Source organism: Molossus molossus, unplaced genomic scaffold (assembly GCF_014108415.1).
Source record: "Molossus molossus isolate mMolMol1 unplaced genomic scaffold, mMolMol1.p scaffold_m16_p_20, whole genome shotgun sequence".
Taxonomy (NCBI): domain Eukaryota; kingdom Metazoa; phylum Chordata; class Mammalia; order Chiroptera; family Molossidae; genus Molossus; species Molossus molossus.
Genome location: NW_023425356.1, coordinates 21,496,703 through 21,512,574, shown reverse-complemented (window position 1 = coordinate 21,512,574; position 15,872 = coordinate 21,496,703). Strand labels below are relative to the sequence as shown.

General features: G+C 37.8%; 1 protein-coding gene and 1 pseudogene across 9 annotated transcripts in view; one reads left to right on the top strand and one right to left on the bottom strand.

Moving 5' to 3' along the window:
- The window catches only part of ARNT (aryl hydrocarbon receptor nuclear translocator), a 72,962-nt gene that overhangs the window by 10,333 nt on the left and 46,757 nt on the right, over positions 1 to 15,872 (bottom strand). For all 9 annotated transcript variants that reach the window (XM_036272198.1, XM_036272199.1, XM_036272196.1 and 6 more), the window contains 7 exons: positions 15,461 to 15,674; positions 13,921 to 14,023; positions 11,431 to 11,496; positions 10,962 to 11,047; positions 7,809 to 7,885; positions 6,759 to 6,893; positions 3,699 to 3,773 (listed from right to left, as the gene is read on the bottom strand). In XM_036272198.1, coding sequence (XP_036128091.1) covers positions 3,699 to 3,773; positions 6,759 to 6,893; positions 7,809 to 7,885; positions 10,962 to 11,047; positions 11,431 to 11,496; positions 13,921 to 14,023; positions 15,461 to 15,674 — 756 coding nt within the window. The remainder of the gene's footprint in view (positions 1 to 3,698; positions 3,774 to 6,758; positions 6,894 to 7,808; positions 7,886 to 10,961; positions 11,048 to 11,430; positions 11,497 to 13,920; positions 14,024 to 15,460; positions 15,675 to 15,872) is intronic.
- LOC118637587 lies at positions 13,145 to 13,731 on the top strand (annotated as a pseudogene).

The following is a 15,872-nucleotide window of genomic DNA, read 5'->3' as shown; positions in this document are numbered from 1 at the left end:
AACAAAACGAGGAATGAAAACTAAGTGACACTTAGGAGATATATTTATCATGTTTCTTCCCCGAGTCCCAAGCTTTCTGACCTCTATAGTCAAAGTCTAAAAGAAATTAACAATTATTTCCCAGAGAGATAAGACTGTTAACCCAACTTCCCTTGGACAGCCCCTTAAAAATAATGATGATCTAGCTTTACAAGTTTATACTAGAAATTTATAAGTTTAATGACACATAAGTGTTGCTCCTTAATCCTAGCTTTCCCCCCAAACCTAAGAATTTCTGTTCTCACAGCACCCATGGAGGTTTCGATAAATTAAACTAAATTGCCTTTAGTCTATTTTGCTTTAGTTTTTCAAAAGAAACTAATTTTAGATTTTTTAAATTTCTAGTCTAATAAGCAATAATCTTTTGACCCTCCTTCTCTAACAAAAAAAAAGGTAATATTATAGTAGCTAATGTTTATTTCTGTATGTCAATCACTGGGGCTTTATGCTTTTCTTTCAAGAACATCAACATTTATTAAACATGATAAAAAAAGAAATATAAATATTTGCATTTAACAATAGTAAGCAGCCTTTAAAACTTAAATGTACTCACTGTATAATATATATAAAACAGACATAATTACATTTGTACACAAACTAAGTACTGGGTTTGAAAACCAGCTTATTGCTGTACACATTCCAATGATGTACAAGCCAGCACTTCAAAACATCTACACTTTTGTTTTTTTAAGAAAAACTGATGCCTTGGCTGGTCTGCCCGCAGACCAATGAGACCTGGGTTCAATTCCGGCCAAGGGCATGTACCTCAGTTGCAGTTCATCCCTGGTTGGGGTCGCGTGGGAGGCAATCAGTCAATGTGTCTCTCTCGTGTCAATGCTTCTCTCTCTCTCCCTCTCTCCCTCCCTCCCTCCCTCCTACTCTGTCTAAAGATAAATGGAAAAATATCGTTGGGTGAGAATAAAAAAAAAGAAAGAAAAGAAAAAGTGATAAGATGTTTAGGCTGATGAGTACAGCAGTAACTGCTGATGTTACAAACTGACTAAGAAATAATTATAACAGAAAATGGGACATATTTAACTTAGCAATAATAAAATGGCATGTTTTGAATATATGTCACCACCCAGCTGGTGTGGTTCTGTGGTTAAGCATCAACCCATGCACCAACAGGTTGCTGATTTAATTCCTGGTCAGGGCACATACCCGGGTTGTGGGCCTGATCCCCGGTGGGGGGCATGCAGGAGGCGGCCAATCGATGTTCTCTCTTATCCATGTCTCTATCTCTCTCCGTCTCCCTTCCTCTCTCTAAAATCAATAAAGAAAAATTATTTTTAAAAAATAATAAATAGCCCTGGCCGGTTTGGCTCAGCGGTTAGAGCGTCGGCCTGCGGTCCGGAGAGACCCAGGTTCGGTTCCCGCTAAGGGCACGTACTTCGGTTGCAGTTTGTCCCTGGCCCTGGTTGGTCATGCGGGTGGCAGCCACTCGATGTGTCCCTTCACGTCGATGTTTCTCTCTCTCTCTCTCTCTCTCTCTCTCTCTCTCTCTCTCTCTCTCTCTCTCCCTCCCACTCTATCTGTACAACAAAAATAATAATAATAAATATATGTTACCCTGGCCAGTATGACTCAGTGGCTAGTGTCATCCCAAGCATGGAAGGGTCCTGGCCATGGGCACACACCCAGGTTACAGGTTCAATCCCTGGCCCTAGTCAGGGCGCATGCAGGAGGTAACCAACGGAAGTATTTCTCACATCAATGTTTCTCTTTCCCTCTCTTTCTTCCCCTTCCTTCCTCCCTTCCACTATCTCTAAAAAAAAAAAAAATCAGTGGAAAAAATATCCTTAGGTAAAGAGTAAGATTAAATAAATAAATAAATAAATAAATATCTAAAACTTTTACAAATCAAGTGTGAAATAAAGCAGTGAAGTAAACAAAATGGGGGTGGGGGAGCAAGCTTCATTAAAAATAATAACTAAATTAATGCACTGAAAAGAAATATAAATCCATCTAGACTTAAGAAACATCAAAATCTGGAAAGTAGCAACTAAGCAAGCAGCTGTAGACCAGACAAAAAGGCACCTTTACTTATGTACTCTAAAATCATAACAACAACTGATCTCAGAATAATAACCTTAAGATTATGGAGTATATAGATATGTGGGCCATTAAAGCTGTTTTGAAACAATCATTTTCCAGAAGTGATAAAATGATACTCTGTGGCCAAAAGCATCAGAATTACAAATTTCATGGATTTAAAATACACTGTACAATAACGTCCCACACTGCTGTAAGTTCATCCTTAGCTTTGAATGATTTCCACAAAAGTCAGACTAGTTTTTCTGAGACTACACATACATAAAATGTGATCCTTCTGTGAGCTGCAACTGAGTGAATGGAACTGGTAATGCTTAGGACTCAGGAGACAGATACTTTTTACTGGCCATTGTCTGATTTCCTATAGAAGTTGGGCTATGCGCTTTATTGAATTATCTTATTTACTCTTCCCAACAACCCTCTGAATTTACGTACTATTATTATACTCACTGTATCAGTGAGGATACTATTGAGGCATAAAGAAGAAAATTAACTACTAGTCTAATATAAAGTAAGAACTGCTACCAAATTCACCAGATATTTTCAGGACACAGGGTCTGAAAATTATAATTAAAGTGTCAGGTTACAATTAAGAGTCAACTCTCATTTATCTATAAAAGAACTGTAAAATAAATTTTTCTAACACTATCCACAGTTCAGTAAAGCCTAGAATATTTTAAATACTTTAAGGACAGAACCTTTGATGCTAGTTAGATTCAAGACAATGAGTAGCCAAAGCCAAACAAATTAAATACCTTGGATATTATTCACAGTTTGTTCCTTAAAAATATAAGTTAAGCCCTGGCTGGTTTGGCTCAGCAGTTAGAGTGTCGGCCCGCAAACCCATGAGTCACGGGTTCGATTCCAGTCAAGGGCATGCACCTCAGTTGCAATTCATCCCCGGCCCTGGTTGGGGTCTTATGGGAGGAAGCCACTCAATGTGTCCCTTTCACATCGATGTTTCTCTCTCTCTCTCTTCCTCTCTCTCCCTCCCACTCTGTCCGAACAAAAATGGAAAAATGTCCTCAGGTGAGGATAAAAAAAAATTATATATATATATATATATATATATATATATATATAGTAGTAAGCCCGGCTGATGTGGCTCAGTGGTTGAGCGTTGACCCATGCACCAAGAGGTTGCCGGTTCAATTCCTGGTCAGGGCACGAGGTTGTGGGTCAAATCCCCAGTGGGGGACATGCAGAAGGTAGCCAATTAATGTTCTCTCTCATTGATTGATATATATATATATATGTTAATTAATTAATTAATTAAATATATACATATATGTAAAAAATATATATATGTTAAGCCCTGCTGGTGTGGCTCAGCCCTCACACCAAAGGGTGGCAGCAAGCTGAGGAGGCAACCAATCAATGCTTCTCCCTCTTCCCTTCCCTTCCACTCTCTCTAAAAATCCATAGAAAAAATATCCTTAGATGAGGATTAAAAAAAAAAAAAATACAGGTTAAGTACTAAAGAATGTAAAATTGTAGCCTCCTACAATACTTAATTAACTAGTAGTCAATAAGTATTTGTGGAATGAATGTGATAATAGATATCAGATAAAAATATTACTCAGACCCAAACCAGAAAAAGAAGTTACCTGTTGGAAGCTGTCTCTTAGAAGCTGCTGGTCTTCAGGATGACAGAATTCTACAATATTCTTTCCTAAGAGTTCCTACAAGGGGAAAAGAAGAGTGATATCAACACTTTAATGAGTATCTAATTTTCCTGGCCTATTAGCAGGGGACTTGAATTTTATTTCTCCTGTCTTCATCCTAGAATTATAGATAAGTATAGAGGGGGGAAAAAAAATGAAAGAAACAAAAGATGAAACCTGCTAAATAACTGGCCTCTAGAAGAACATTTTTATTCCCAGAACTCTGTATGTTTATTATAACTGCATTTTTTAGATTTGAGGTTGATTTATATATATAACTCACTCATTTTAAGTGTACAATTTGATGATCTATTTTTTTTTTATCCTCACCCGAGGATATTTTTCCATTTTTTGTACAGATAGAGTGGGAGGGAGAGAGAGGAAGGGAAAGTGAGAGAGAAACATCGACATGAAGGGACACATCGAGTGACTGCCACCCGCACGACCGACCAGGGCCGGGGACAAACTGCAACCGAAGTACGTACCCTTAGCGGGAACCGAACCCGGGTCTCTCCGGACCACAGGCCGACGCTCTAACCGCTGAGCCAAACTGGCCAGGGCTGATGATCTATTGAATGAATACTCAAACTGTGGTATATCCATGTTAGAATACTGAACAATAAAAAGGAATATACTATTGATACATGAAATAACATAGACAAACTTCAAAAATACGTTGAAAAAAATACGTAAAAAAAAAGTTCCCTTGTGCCCATTTAGTCAACCCCTGTTCCCAATTTCTTAGCCAACCACTAATATGCTTTCTGCTTCTTTAGTTTTGCCTTTTCTAGACATTTCATATAAATGAAATCATACAGTATGTAGTCTTTTATGTCTGGCTTCTTCTTTTTATTTTCAGTCCTCACCAAGGATATTTACATTTATTTTCAGACAGAGTAGGAGAGGGAGAGAGAGAAACATCGATGTGAGAGACACACATTGACTGGTTGCCACCTGCACAACCCCAACCAGGGCTGGGGACGAACTGCAACTGAGGTACGTGCCCTTGGCTGGAATTGAACCCATGGGCCAACGCTCTAACCACTGAGCACCAGAGCCTGGTTTCTTTCTTTTCTTTTCTTTTCTTTTTTTTTTTGGTACGTGCCCCTAGCAGGAACCGAACCCAGGACTCTCTGATCCACAGGCTGATGCTCCAACTGCTGAGCAAAACCAGCTAAGGCTTGGCTTCTTTTTTAAAACGTATTTTTGAAGTTCGTCTATGTTATTGCATGTATCAACAGTATATTCCTTTTTATTGTTCAGCAGTATTCTAACATGAATATACCACAGTTTTGAGTATTCATTCACTAGTTAATAGATATTTAAATTGTTTCACTTTTTGGCTATTATGAATAATACATCTATGAATATCTGTGTGAAACCATGTGTTCAATTCTCTTGGGTAAATACCTAGGAGTGGAATTGCTAGGTTGTGGGATAAATCTATGTTTAACTTTTTAAGAAACTGCCAAAATGTTTTTCTGAAGTGGTTATACCATTTTACATATCTGCCAACAATGTATGATGATTCCGCACATTCTTGCCAATAATTCTAAAAAAATATTTTTAATTAAATTTAATTTTTGCCCTGGCCGGTTTGGCTCAGCAATAGAGCGTCGGCCCGTGGAACAAGTCGTGGGTTCAATTCCAGTGAAAGGTACGTACCTTGGTTACAGTTCATCCCTGGCCCTGGTCAGGGTCATGTGGGAGGCAACCACATTGATGACCCTCTCCTTTTCTCTCCCTCCCATTCTATCTGAAGATAAATAGAAAAATATCCTCGGGTGAGGATTAAAAAAATTTTAATTTTTAAAATTGAGGTAGCACTTCCTGATTATAGCTATTCTAGCTGGCATACAGTGGTATCTCACTGTTTTTATTTTTATTTTCATTTATTTATTTAATTATTTTAAATATGTTTTTATTAATTTTTTAGAGAGAGGGGGAAGAAGAAAGTGATAGAAACATGGATGAGAGAGAGAAACATCAATCAGCTGCCTCCTACATGCTCCCTACTGGGGATTGAGCCAGAAACCTGGGCATGTGCCCTGACCAAGAATCAAACCAAGACTTCTCGATCCATGGGACAATGCTTAATCCACTGAGCCACACCAGCCAGGTTCTCTGTGTTTTTAATTTGCACTTTCCTAATGACTAACAATGATAAACAGCTTTTCATGTGCCAGTCATATTTCTCCATTAAGGAAATGTCTATTCAAATCTTGTGCCCTTTTTTTACTGGCTGTCTTAATGAGTTGTAAGATTCCTTTACATATTCTGAACACAAATCCTTTTTCAGACATATAACTTCCAAAATTTTCTTTAAGTTTGTGGTTGGTCTTTTCATTTTCTTTTTTTACTGATTGTAGAAAGTGAGAGGAAAGTAGAAAAAAAGGGGGTGGATAAAACATAAATTTGTTTTTCCACTTATTTATGCATTCATTGGTTGATTCTTGTATGTGCCCTGACTGGGGATCAAATCCACAACCTTGGCATATTGGGACAAAGCTCCAACCAACTGAACTACCTGGCAAGGGCCTTCATTTTCTTAATGATGTCCCTTCAAGAGGGCAAATTTTAAATTTGATGAAATCCAATTTATCAATGTTTCTTTTGTAAATCATAATTTTAGTGCCATGTAAGAAATCTTGTCTAACTCAAGATCCAAAGATTTTTCTCCTATTTCTATAAGTTTTATAAGAGTCTAAGGTTTTTGTTGGATTGTTTGTGGCATATGGATATCCAATAGTTCCATCACAATTTGTTTGAAAGATTTCTTTTCCCCACTGAATTCTCTTAGCACCTTTGTTGAAAATTAGTTGACCACATGAGAACAGACTAGTGAGAATAAATTTAGCTGACAGAATAAATTTAGCTCTGAGCTAGGGGCTAATATGTCTGACCATCTCTGGAATTACATCATTGAATAATCTCAACAAGACCAAGGGAAAATAATCTCAACGAGGCCAAAGTGTCAGGGGTGTAATAGCTCCAGCTCCTCACCTGTGGTTGGTAGCCAACAGTAGCCACACAGCGGTGATCCACAAAAGTGAAGATTCCCTCAATGTTGTGTCGAGAGATAAACTCTGTTGGCTGACAAATACTACTCATGTCTGTACAGTTGGGAGAACTAGTTACCTGAAAGTAAAAAGACAAAATAAGATAAAATTACACCATTCTTTACAGATGTATTTCTTACCAGCTCATGGTCATTTACATAGACATGAGGCTCCCAGTTTTAGAAATTTCAAAACTTTCACACCTTATCCAGGGAGGAAAAAATGACAATCACAATCAGAGAGGGCATAAGGCCTAGCCCCACTCCCATACATGTACACTTTACCAACTTTGTAAAAAAAGACAAAAATTCATTCAACCCAAAACTCACCTACCTTCACTTAGCTAGGCTGTGTTCATTATTCATATTGGAAAATTATAGGCCCAAGTAACTAAGAAACTTAACTATTTTTTTTTAAAAAAATATGTTTTTATTGATTTTCTAGACAGAGAGAGAGAAACATCAATGTGAGAAAAACACTGACCGGCTGCCTCTTGCATACCCCCCACTGGGGACCAAGCCCATAACTCAGACATGTGCCCTGACAGGGAATCGAACTGGGACCTCCCAATCCTCAGGATGATGCTCAATCCACTGAGCCACACTGGTTGGGTAAAACTTATCTATTTGTATGAGAAGAATTGAAATAATTCCACTTCTCTCTTGTTAGTTATGTAATAATAAATGAAAAAAATCTCTTCTTTTGTGTACAGGCAAAAGAAATTAGTTGAAAATCGAAAATTCAGCATTGCAAAGCTGAATATATGAAAAATAAGAGGAAAAGATCTCCTTTCCTCTCTCATCCTCGTCAGCTTCTGTTAAATCCAAGGGGAGCCAACATTAACTTTTAATGCCATATTCCTCCAAATATGTGAATTTTTATAGAATTGCTTATTTGTATTCAGAGAGTAAAAGAAAAATAACATGAACAAGTCCTGAAGGAGATTACTTCTCATTGAAAATGGATGACATAGACATGGAAAATTCATACTTGCCTGCAGTCTGCCAATGGCCACTAGACAAAACTTGCTTCCCTGGCCAGCCTCTGGGTCATCATCTGGGAGGGAGACACCTTTAGGAAGGTGGAAGTTAAAAGATTTAATGGGGATCTCAAACTCAACTGCCTTCAAAATCAGGTAAGTAAAGATTTAAAATGCATTTAGGTATGAAGAGGCTAGGTATAAAACAATAAAGAATGCCAAAAGAGCCCTGGCCAGTTTGGCTCAGTGGTTAGGGCATTGGCCCATGGATCAATGAGTTGCGGGTTCGATTCCAGTCAAGGGCACATACCTCAATTGCGGTTCATCCCTGGCTCTGGTTGGAGTCGTGCAGGAGGCAACCAGTCAATGTGTCCCTTGTGTGTGCCCTCTCACGTTGATGTTTTTCTCTCTCTCTCCCTCCCACTCTATCTGAACAAAAATGAAAAAACAGCCTTGGGTGAGGATTTAAAAAAAAAAAAAGAATGCCAAAAGATAAGAATAAAGGTACAGGTACTCATAGATAGAGAAAACAAACTGATGGCTGCCAGAGGGAAGGGGGATATAGGGATAAACAAAAAAGGTGAAAGGATTAAGAGGTACAAATTCCCAGTTATAAAATAAATAAGTCATAGGGATATAATGTACAGCATAAGGAATATAGACAATAATATTGTAATAACTTTATATAGTGACATATGGTTACTAGACCTATCATGGTGATCACTTCGTAAGGTATATGTCACATCTTTAGGTTATACACTGAAACTAATATAATACTGTGTGGCAACTATCATTTTTTAAAAAGGAAATAAAAGATTTAACAAATTTAAAGGAAAAAGGTGCTTAGACGAATGGATCAAAAAGCTGTGGTACATATACACAATGGAGTACTACGCAGCGGTAAGAAAGAAAGATCTCTTATCCTTTGAGACTACATGGAGGGACCTTGAAAGTATCATCCTAAGTGAAACAAGCCAAACAGAGAAAGACAAGTTTCATATGATCTCACTTATTTGTGGAATATAATGAACATAACAGTTTGAGGAATGGGGTAGTCCCAGAGACGCGGAAGCGGGGTACAGACTGACAATCCCCTAAGGAGTGGGGAGGAGGGGGAGGGATGAACCACAGAACTTATACACATGTATGCATGAACAGTGGACATGGACAACAATCTGGGGAAGGGGCAGGGGGGGGGGAAGGGGGAATCAGTGGGGGGAAAAGGAGAAACATCTGTAACAAAAATTAATCAATAAAAAACAAATAAACAAAAATTTTTTAAGGTGCTTGGAATAAATAAAAATTAAAAATTTTATTTATTTATTTATTTATTTATTTATTTATTTATTTCATTAATCCTCACCTGAGGACATTTTTTCCACTGATTTTTAGAGAGAGTGCAAGGGAGGCGGGGAGGGGAGAGAAAGAGAAAGAGAGAGAGAAACACTGATGTGAGAAACATCGATCAGTTGCTTCTTGCACTTGCCCCAACCGAGGATCAAACCCACAACCTAGCCCTGGCCGGTTTGGCTCAGCAGTTAGAGCATCGGCCTGCAGTCCAGAGAGATCCGGGTTTGGTTCCTGCTAAGGACACGTACCTCGGTTGCAGTTTGTCCCCGGCCCTGGTTGGGTCGTGCGGGAGGCAGCCACTCAATGTGTCCTTTTCATGTCGATGTTACTCTCTCTCTCTCTCTCCTTCCCACGCTATCTGAACAAAAAATGGAAAAATGTCCTCAGGTGAGGATAAAAAAAAAAATTAAAAACAAACAAACAAAAAACCCCATTACCTAGGTATGTGCCCTGACTGGGAATTGATCCCTCGACCTTTTGGTGCTTAGGTTGGTGCTCTAACCATTGAACCACACCAACCAGGACTAAAAAAAATTTTTTTAAAACAATAAAAGAAAAAATAAAAATAAATAAAAAAACAATAAAGGGCCCTGGCCAGGTGGCTCAGTTGGTTAGAATATCATCTCATACACCAAAAGGTTTCAGGTTCAATTCCTGGTCAGGGCACATACCTAAAGTTCAAATGCCATTACTATTTAAAATTAATTATATTTAACTACCATTTATTATATGTCTACCATATGTCAGGCATTAAATTAAATCTAATTGGCACAATAACTCTATATTGGATATATTATCTCCAAATTACAGATGAGAAAACTAATGTTTTTACAAAGGTCAAGCAATTTACCCAAGGTTATACTGCTAGTAAATAATAATGCCAGAATCAAACCCAGGTTTTTCCAAATCTGAAGTTTAATCTCTTACCAAAATATACCACCTTGCCTCTCTTTTCTTAATTTCTGTCTCCCTACAACACCCTCTTCCAAATCATATTCATCCAACAGGGAAGTAACAAAGTTGCTAAGATATGGATATTCTGAAAGGCCAGTTTAAAAGGACGGTCCCTACATAACCACCTTTCTCACAGTCCCTGTATGACTTCAAGTTCTAGTAAAGCTAATCTGCTCACATCCTGATCTAAAGCCTTGGCAAAAAATATTCCTTTTAAAAGTTACTACAATCAAGCCATTTCTCCCTTCTCCCTCAAAATCCTGCTCTTTATTTATTTATTTATTTTTATCCTTACCTGAGGATATATTTTTATTGATTTTAAAGAGAAAAGAGGAGAGAGACAGTAACATCAATGTGAGTAACACTGATTGGTTGCCTCCTGTATGTACCCCTACCTGGAATTAAACCTGAAACGCAGGTACATGCTCTGACTGGGAATCGAACCCACAGCCTTTTGGTGTATGAAATGATGTTCCATCCAACTGAGCCACCCAGCCAGGGCAAAATATTGCTCCTAATTTAGAAAGCTTTCCCAAATTAACTGTATTCAAGGCCAACTTTTTTTACACACTAATACTTAGAACATATGTATTCAGCATATATTATTATGAATTTGCACATTTAAAAACTACATTCTGTGAGACTGCCAACAATGAGTCATTTTCAAGTCTGAGTAATCATTTCAACAACTGGAATATAAATCCATAAGGGAAGGAAAGGAGTTAAGTTCTTCTGTCCTATTTTCTTACAATCTAAACCAAAGTACATTTCACATTACCAGGAACATGGTAAATGTTAGCTAACTTTCTTGGACTCCGCGGAAACTGCTGCACCAAGAGAAAAATCACTATCCAATTTTCCTACCTGCTGGGGGCCAGGCTTTGATGTAGCCTGTGCAGTGGACCACCACGAAGTGAGGTTCCCCATCCTTCACAGAGCCAAGCCCATTCCTGGAAGAATTACAGGTGTGAGGAGAAAACCCTACTCATAACATTTAAAGATAATGCTGATTTAGAACCTTTAACTTTAGGTTCTTGAGAAAAAAGAATAACTATATTGGGCTCTTTCCCTCCCAAAAGTGACCCTCATATTGGTGTTGACCCTTGCCAAAGTAAAGCAACTTAAGGTACTGCAGCAGAAAGCAGATAAAGTGGCAGGGCAATTTCCTTAAATAGGATAATTAAAAGAAGCTTTAAAATTTCAGGAAAACATTGCCAGGAAGTGAGGGACGAGGGTGAGGGCTGCTAAAGGAAGTACTACGGTAACACTGTTGAAGAAGTGATGATCTCTACAGGTATTGGCTACCCTTTGGTTTCTCAGTTTAGAATCTCACCTGCATCTGTTCCTCACAAAACTCAGTCTATTCATGGAAACTGGGTCCACAGAGCTATTGCCACACCTGTTTCAATGAACAGAGAGGTTAAAAACAATTAAGCTGCATTATCAAACAATTTTTCAGCCGTTAAAAGCCGGACAATAGGTTCTAGACACAACCAGACACAGAAAATTGTTAACAATGCTCCTATCAAGGAAGTGTAAAGAAGTCAGGTATGGTATTTAAAAATCTGTAACTGTCCTAGAATTTGAATTTGAAATTTTCTGCATGTTCTTCAAATGCAGAGATTCTCTATTTTAGGGGTCAGTATACCTTTTTTTGTAAAGGACCATATAGTTATTATTTTCAGCTTTGTGAGCCATACAATCTGTTGCAACTAGTCAACTCTGCCATTATAGCATGAAAGCAACCATAGACAATATGTAAACAAATGGCATGGCACTGTTCCAATAAAGCTTTATCTATAAATAAAGAGTTGTGGTTTGCCGACTCTGTGCCGCAACCCAATCTACTTGCTGCATTGTGTTATTATTTATCTTGCTCCTGCTTATGTCTTTCCATTAGCTATATCCACATATTAGGACACTCTCTCCCATCCTCTCTACTTTCCTTCCCTTATTTCAAATAATAGATAAAACTTACATAGAGTATGTGTCATGCACTATTCTAAGCATCTTTATGTATATTTATTCATCAAATCCTCATAAAAACTTTATGAAGTTGATATTCATATAACTCCCAATATTAGATAATAAAATAAAAATACAAAGTAGTCATTTAACCTGCTCAGAGTCTCAGAAGATAGTAAGTGGCAAATCCAGTAGTCTGGGTCTAAGCTACTTTAAACCAGAGCCACAATTCAATTTTGCCACTTTCCTAGGAAACCTTTCTTAATATCCTACTCATCACTTCTAATAAGCATATTCTCAGTACAAAGTAGTCAATTTCCATTATACAACCTGAAATTATTTTGTGACTTTAAGAGGTCTTTTCTACCTATATAGCAAGTACCACCATCCTTTTCTTCAGAATCCTAAAATGTACAGTATAAAATTTATAAACACTAAATACTAACTAAAAGACATATGAAAGTCTCAAATTTCTACCAGAAAAAAAAAGAAAACAAAAAAAACACAGCAGAAATGATGGGAATACATGGATGTTGTCTCATGATGTACTAAGAAAATATAGGTTTTGAAGTCCAATTACCATGGAGTAAAATAAAATCCTGTATCAGACATTATCTATGCAATCCTGGGAAGTTAATTTCTTTGAGTCTGCTTTTTCTCAGCAAAATGGTAACCATGAATTCTGCCCTGTAGGACAGTTGTGGGAAATGAGATGACAGACATAATGCACCTATCATAATGTCTGGCATAGGAAGGATTTAGTAAATGTTAGTTCCCTTATCAGACACTTTATTGTATGTTACAACCCATGTGGGTCTTGAAAGTTAAATTTAATCTAGCTGATGAACAAAACAGACCCAGAGACATAGAAAGGAGTATGTTCAGACTGACAAACCTCAGAGGAGGAAGGTGGGCAGGGGAGGAATGAGATAAACCAAAGAACTTATATGCACGTATGCAAAACCAATGGACATAAACAACAATGCCTGGGGGCGGGGGTGATAGGGAGAAGGGTGTCTGTGAGAAAAAAGGAGAAACATCTGTAACAAAATTAAATAAATTAATAATTCCTTTTCCCGAAAGCGGCCAGAGGTAACCTCTGAAAATGGTTCGCTATTCACTTGACCCAGAAAACCCCACAAAATCATGCAAGTCAAAAGGTTCAAATCTTCATGTTCACTTTAAGAACACTCGGGAAACTGCCCAGGCCATCAAAGGTATGCATATTTGAAAAGCCACCAAGTATCTGAAGGATGTCACTTTACAGAAGCAAAGTGTGCCTTTCCGTCATTACAATGGTGGAGCTGGTAGGTGTGCCCAGGCAAAACAGTGGGGCTGAACACATGGTCAGTGGCCCAAAAAGAGTGCTGAGTTTTTGCTGCACATGCTTAAAAACGCAGAAAGCGATGCTAAACTTAAGGGTTTAGATGTAGATTCTCTGGTCATTGAGCACATCCAGGTAAACAAAGCTCCCAAAATGCGCTGTAGAACTTAAGGAGCTCATGGGCAGATTAACCCATACATGAGCTCTCCCTGCCTCACTGAGATGATCCTTACTGAGAAAGAGCTAATTGTTCCTAAACCAGAAGAGGAGGTTGCACAGAAAAAAAAGATATCCCAGAAGAAACTGAAGAAACAAAACTTATGCCCGGAAATAAATTCAGCATAAAATAAAGACTAATAAAAGTAAAAGCAGGAAAAAAAAATTAATTAATAAAAAAAAATTTTTTTTTTAAAGCAAGTTAAATTTAATCCAACTGGAGCTTGCATTTAAGAATTTAACTCTTCTGGCTCAAAATCAAACCCTCAGCTCTTAATTTTTACTATGTCAAATCACAATCTTCAGCTTGACACTCACCTCATACGACAAATAAATGATCTCCTTGAGCCCATACACATCCTCATAGAAGACTGTTGACCTTCCTTTTTCACTGTTCCAGTCTTCAGATCAAGGATACGCCCTGAAGAAGAATGTGAAGAGCAGCCTGGAGTACATTCTTGTATGTGGAGAAGAGGGGGAGAGACACTGAAAGCAACAAGTAAGTAACCTACTCATGCTCTCCAATCTTCTTGCTTATAACAGAATAGGCCAAGGAGGGCATGGATTTTTTTCAGGCTTAAAATACCTCAATTCCCATCACTAAATCTTATTCTTAAGTTCAAAAGTAGCACAGGAAATAACCTTGTGCAAGGGAAGGTAGAAGTGGAAAGTAGTGTTGGCAAGCAAGAGGTGAAGCTATATTCTTGGGTCTAATTATTTTTATATGTATGCATGCACACGCACACACACACAGAGTAAATGTCATTAGTTTAAAAACAATTTTATTAGTAATAGAAACATGTATCTGTGTCAAGCCAAAATTTTTCCTCCTTTAACATACAGAGACCAACGGTGGGAAAAAAATAATAGAAAAATAAAATCCATTAAAAACATAAAAGAGGGAATAACTGAATACCAACATTACTATAACCACAATGGTCTTATTTTAATTACCAGTTTTGATCTGCTTCCACTTTAAAAATTTTTCCAGAGTTGCTTAGAAGCAGATGTGACTTGTTTCCTTTAACAAAATTCTGGCAAAAGGACTGAATTGCATTAAAATGGGCGGGGGGCAGTAACCAAACCAAAAAAGACAGAAAAATAGTACAAAAACAAAAACAAAAGACCTTATACACTGACTGATAACTACCCTCTAAGGTAAAAATCTATTATCACGGAATCTAGTACAAAGTAAGCACAAGGGGATAGAAAAAATACCAGGTAAATTACCCATACAAATGAGACAAACATGGATAATTTAGTTCTTTTAGAATGGAAAAAAAATGTATTGTAGGTTTGGTTTTTCTATTTTACAATATATTAAGATTAAAATAAACTTTTAATGAGCATTGTCACTAATGAAACAGTTTCTAAGGATGAGTTAGCTACAAAGTATAGTTTCTGTATGTGAATAAAAAGAATTGATGATATTGCTGGGGCAGGTTTGGCTCAGCAGTTAGAGCAATGGCCCACAGACCAATGAGTCACGGGTTCAATTCTGGTCAAGGGCACGTACCTCAGTTGTGGTTCATCCCCATCCCTGGTCAGGTCGTGTGGGAGGCAACCAGTCGATGTGGCTCTATCACACTGATGTTTCTCTCTCTCTCTCTCTCTCTTTCTCCCTCCCTCCCTCCCTCCCTCCCTCCCTCCATCCCACTCTATCTGATGATAAATTTGTAAAAAGTATTCTCAGGTGAGGAATTAAAAAACAACAACAAAGAATTGATGATATTAATTAAAGGAGAAAATTCTAGAAGCCTTGCCAAATTCAACATACAAATTTAAGAGCTAAAACATTTTGTCTGAGAAAAAAAAAAAGAAAGGACTTCCATTCATTTTCCATCTACATATCTCATACCTGTCAGGGCATTTTCCGAAGTGGAAAGCTGCTCACGAAGTTTATCCACATCATCTGGATGCACCTGATCATAGAGTGTGCTACCAAACCATTCAGACTGCGGCTGGTTCAAAACAGGGGTCACTGAGTCAGAGACATATACCACCCGTCCTGTCTCACATGACACAATAAACAGAAAACCATCTGCTGCCTCCAGGATCAAATGTTTCAGTTCCTGTCCAAGGAAGAAAAATAAAGTTAATACTGAATTCTGAAAAAACAATTATTATTATTCATGGGAAGAAGTAAGACACTTCTGGCCATAAGTATCTCTCCATAAGCAACTGCTGGCTCCTGCCTGATCCACAGCCACAGCTTTGCACCCTAAATGTAATAACACTGACAAGATATTCTTTCCCAATAGTATTTCCTC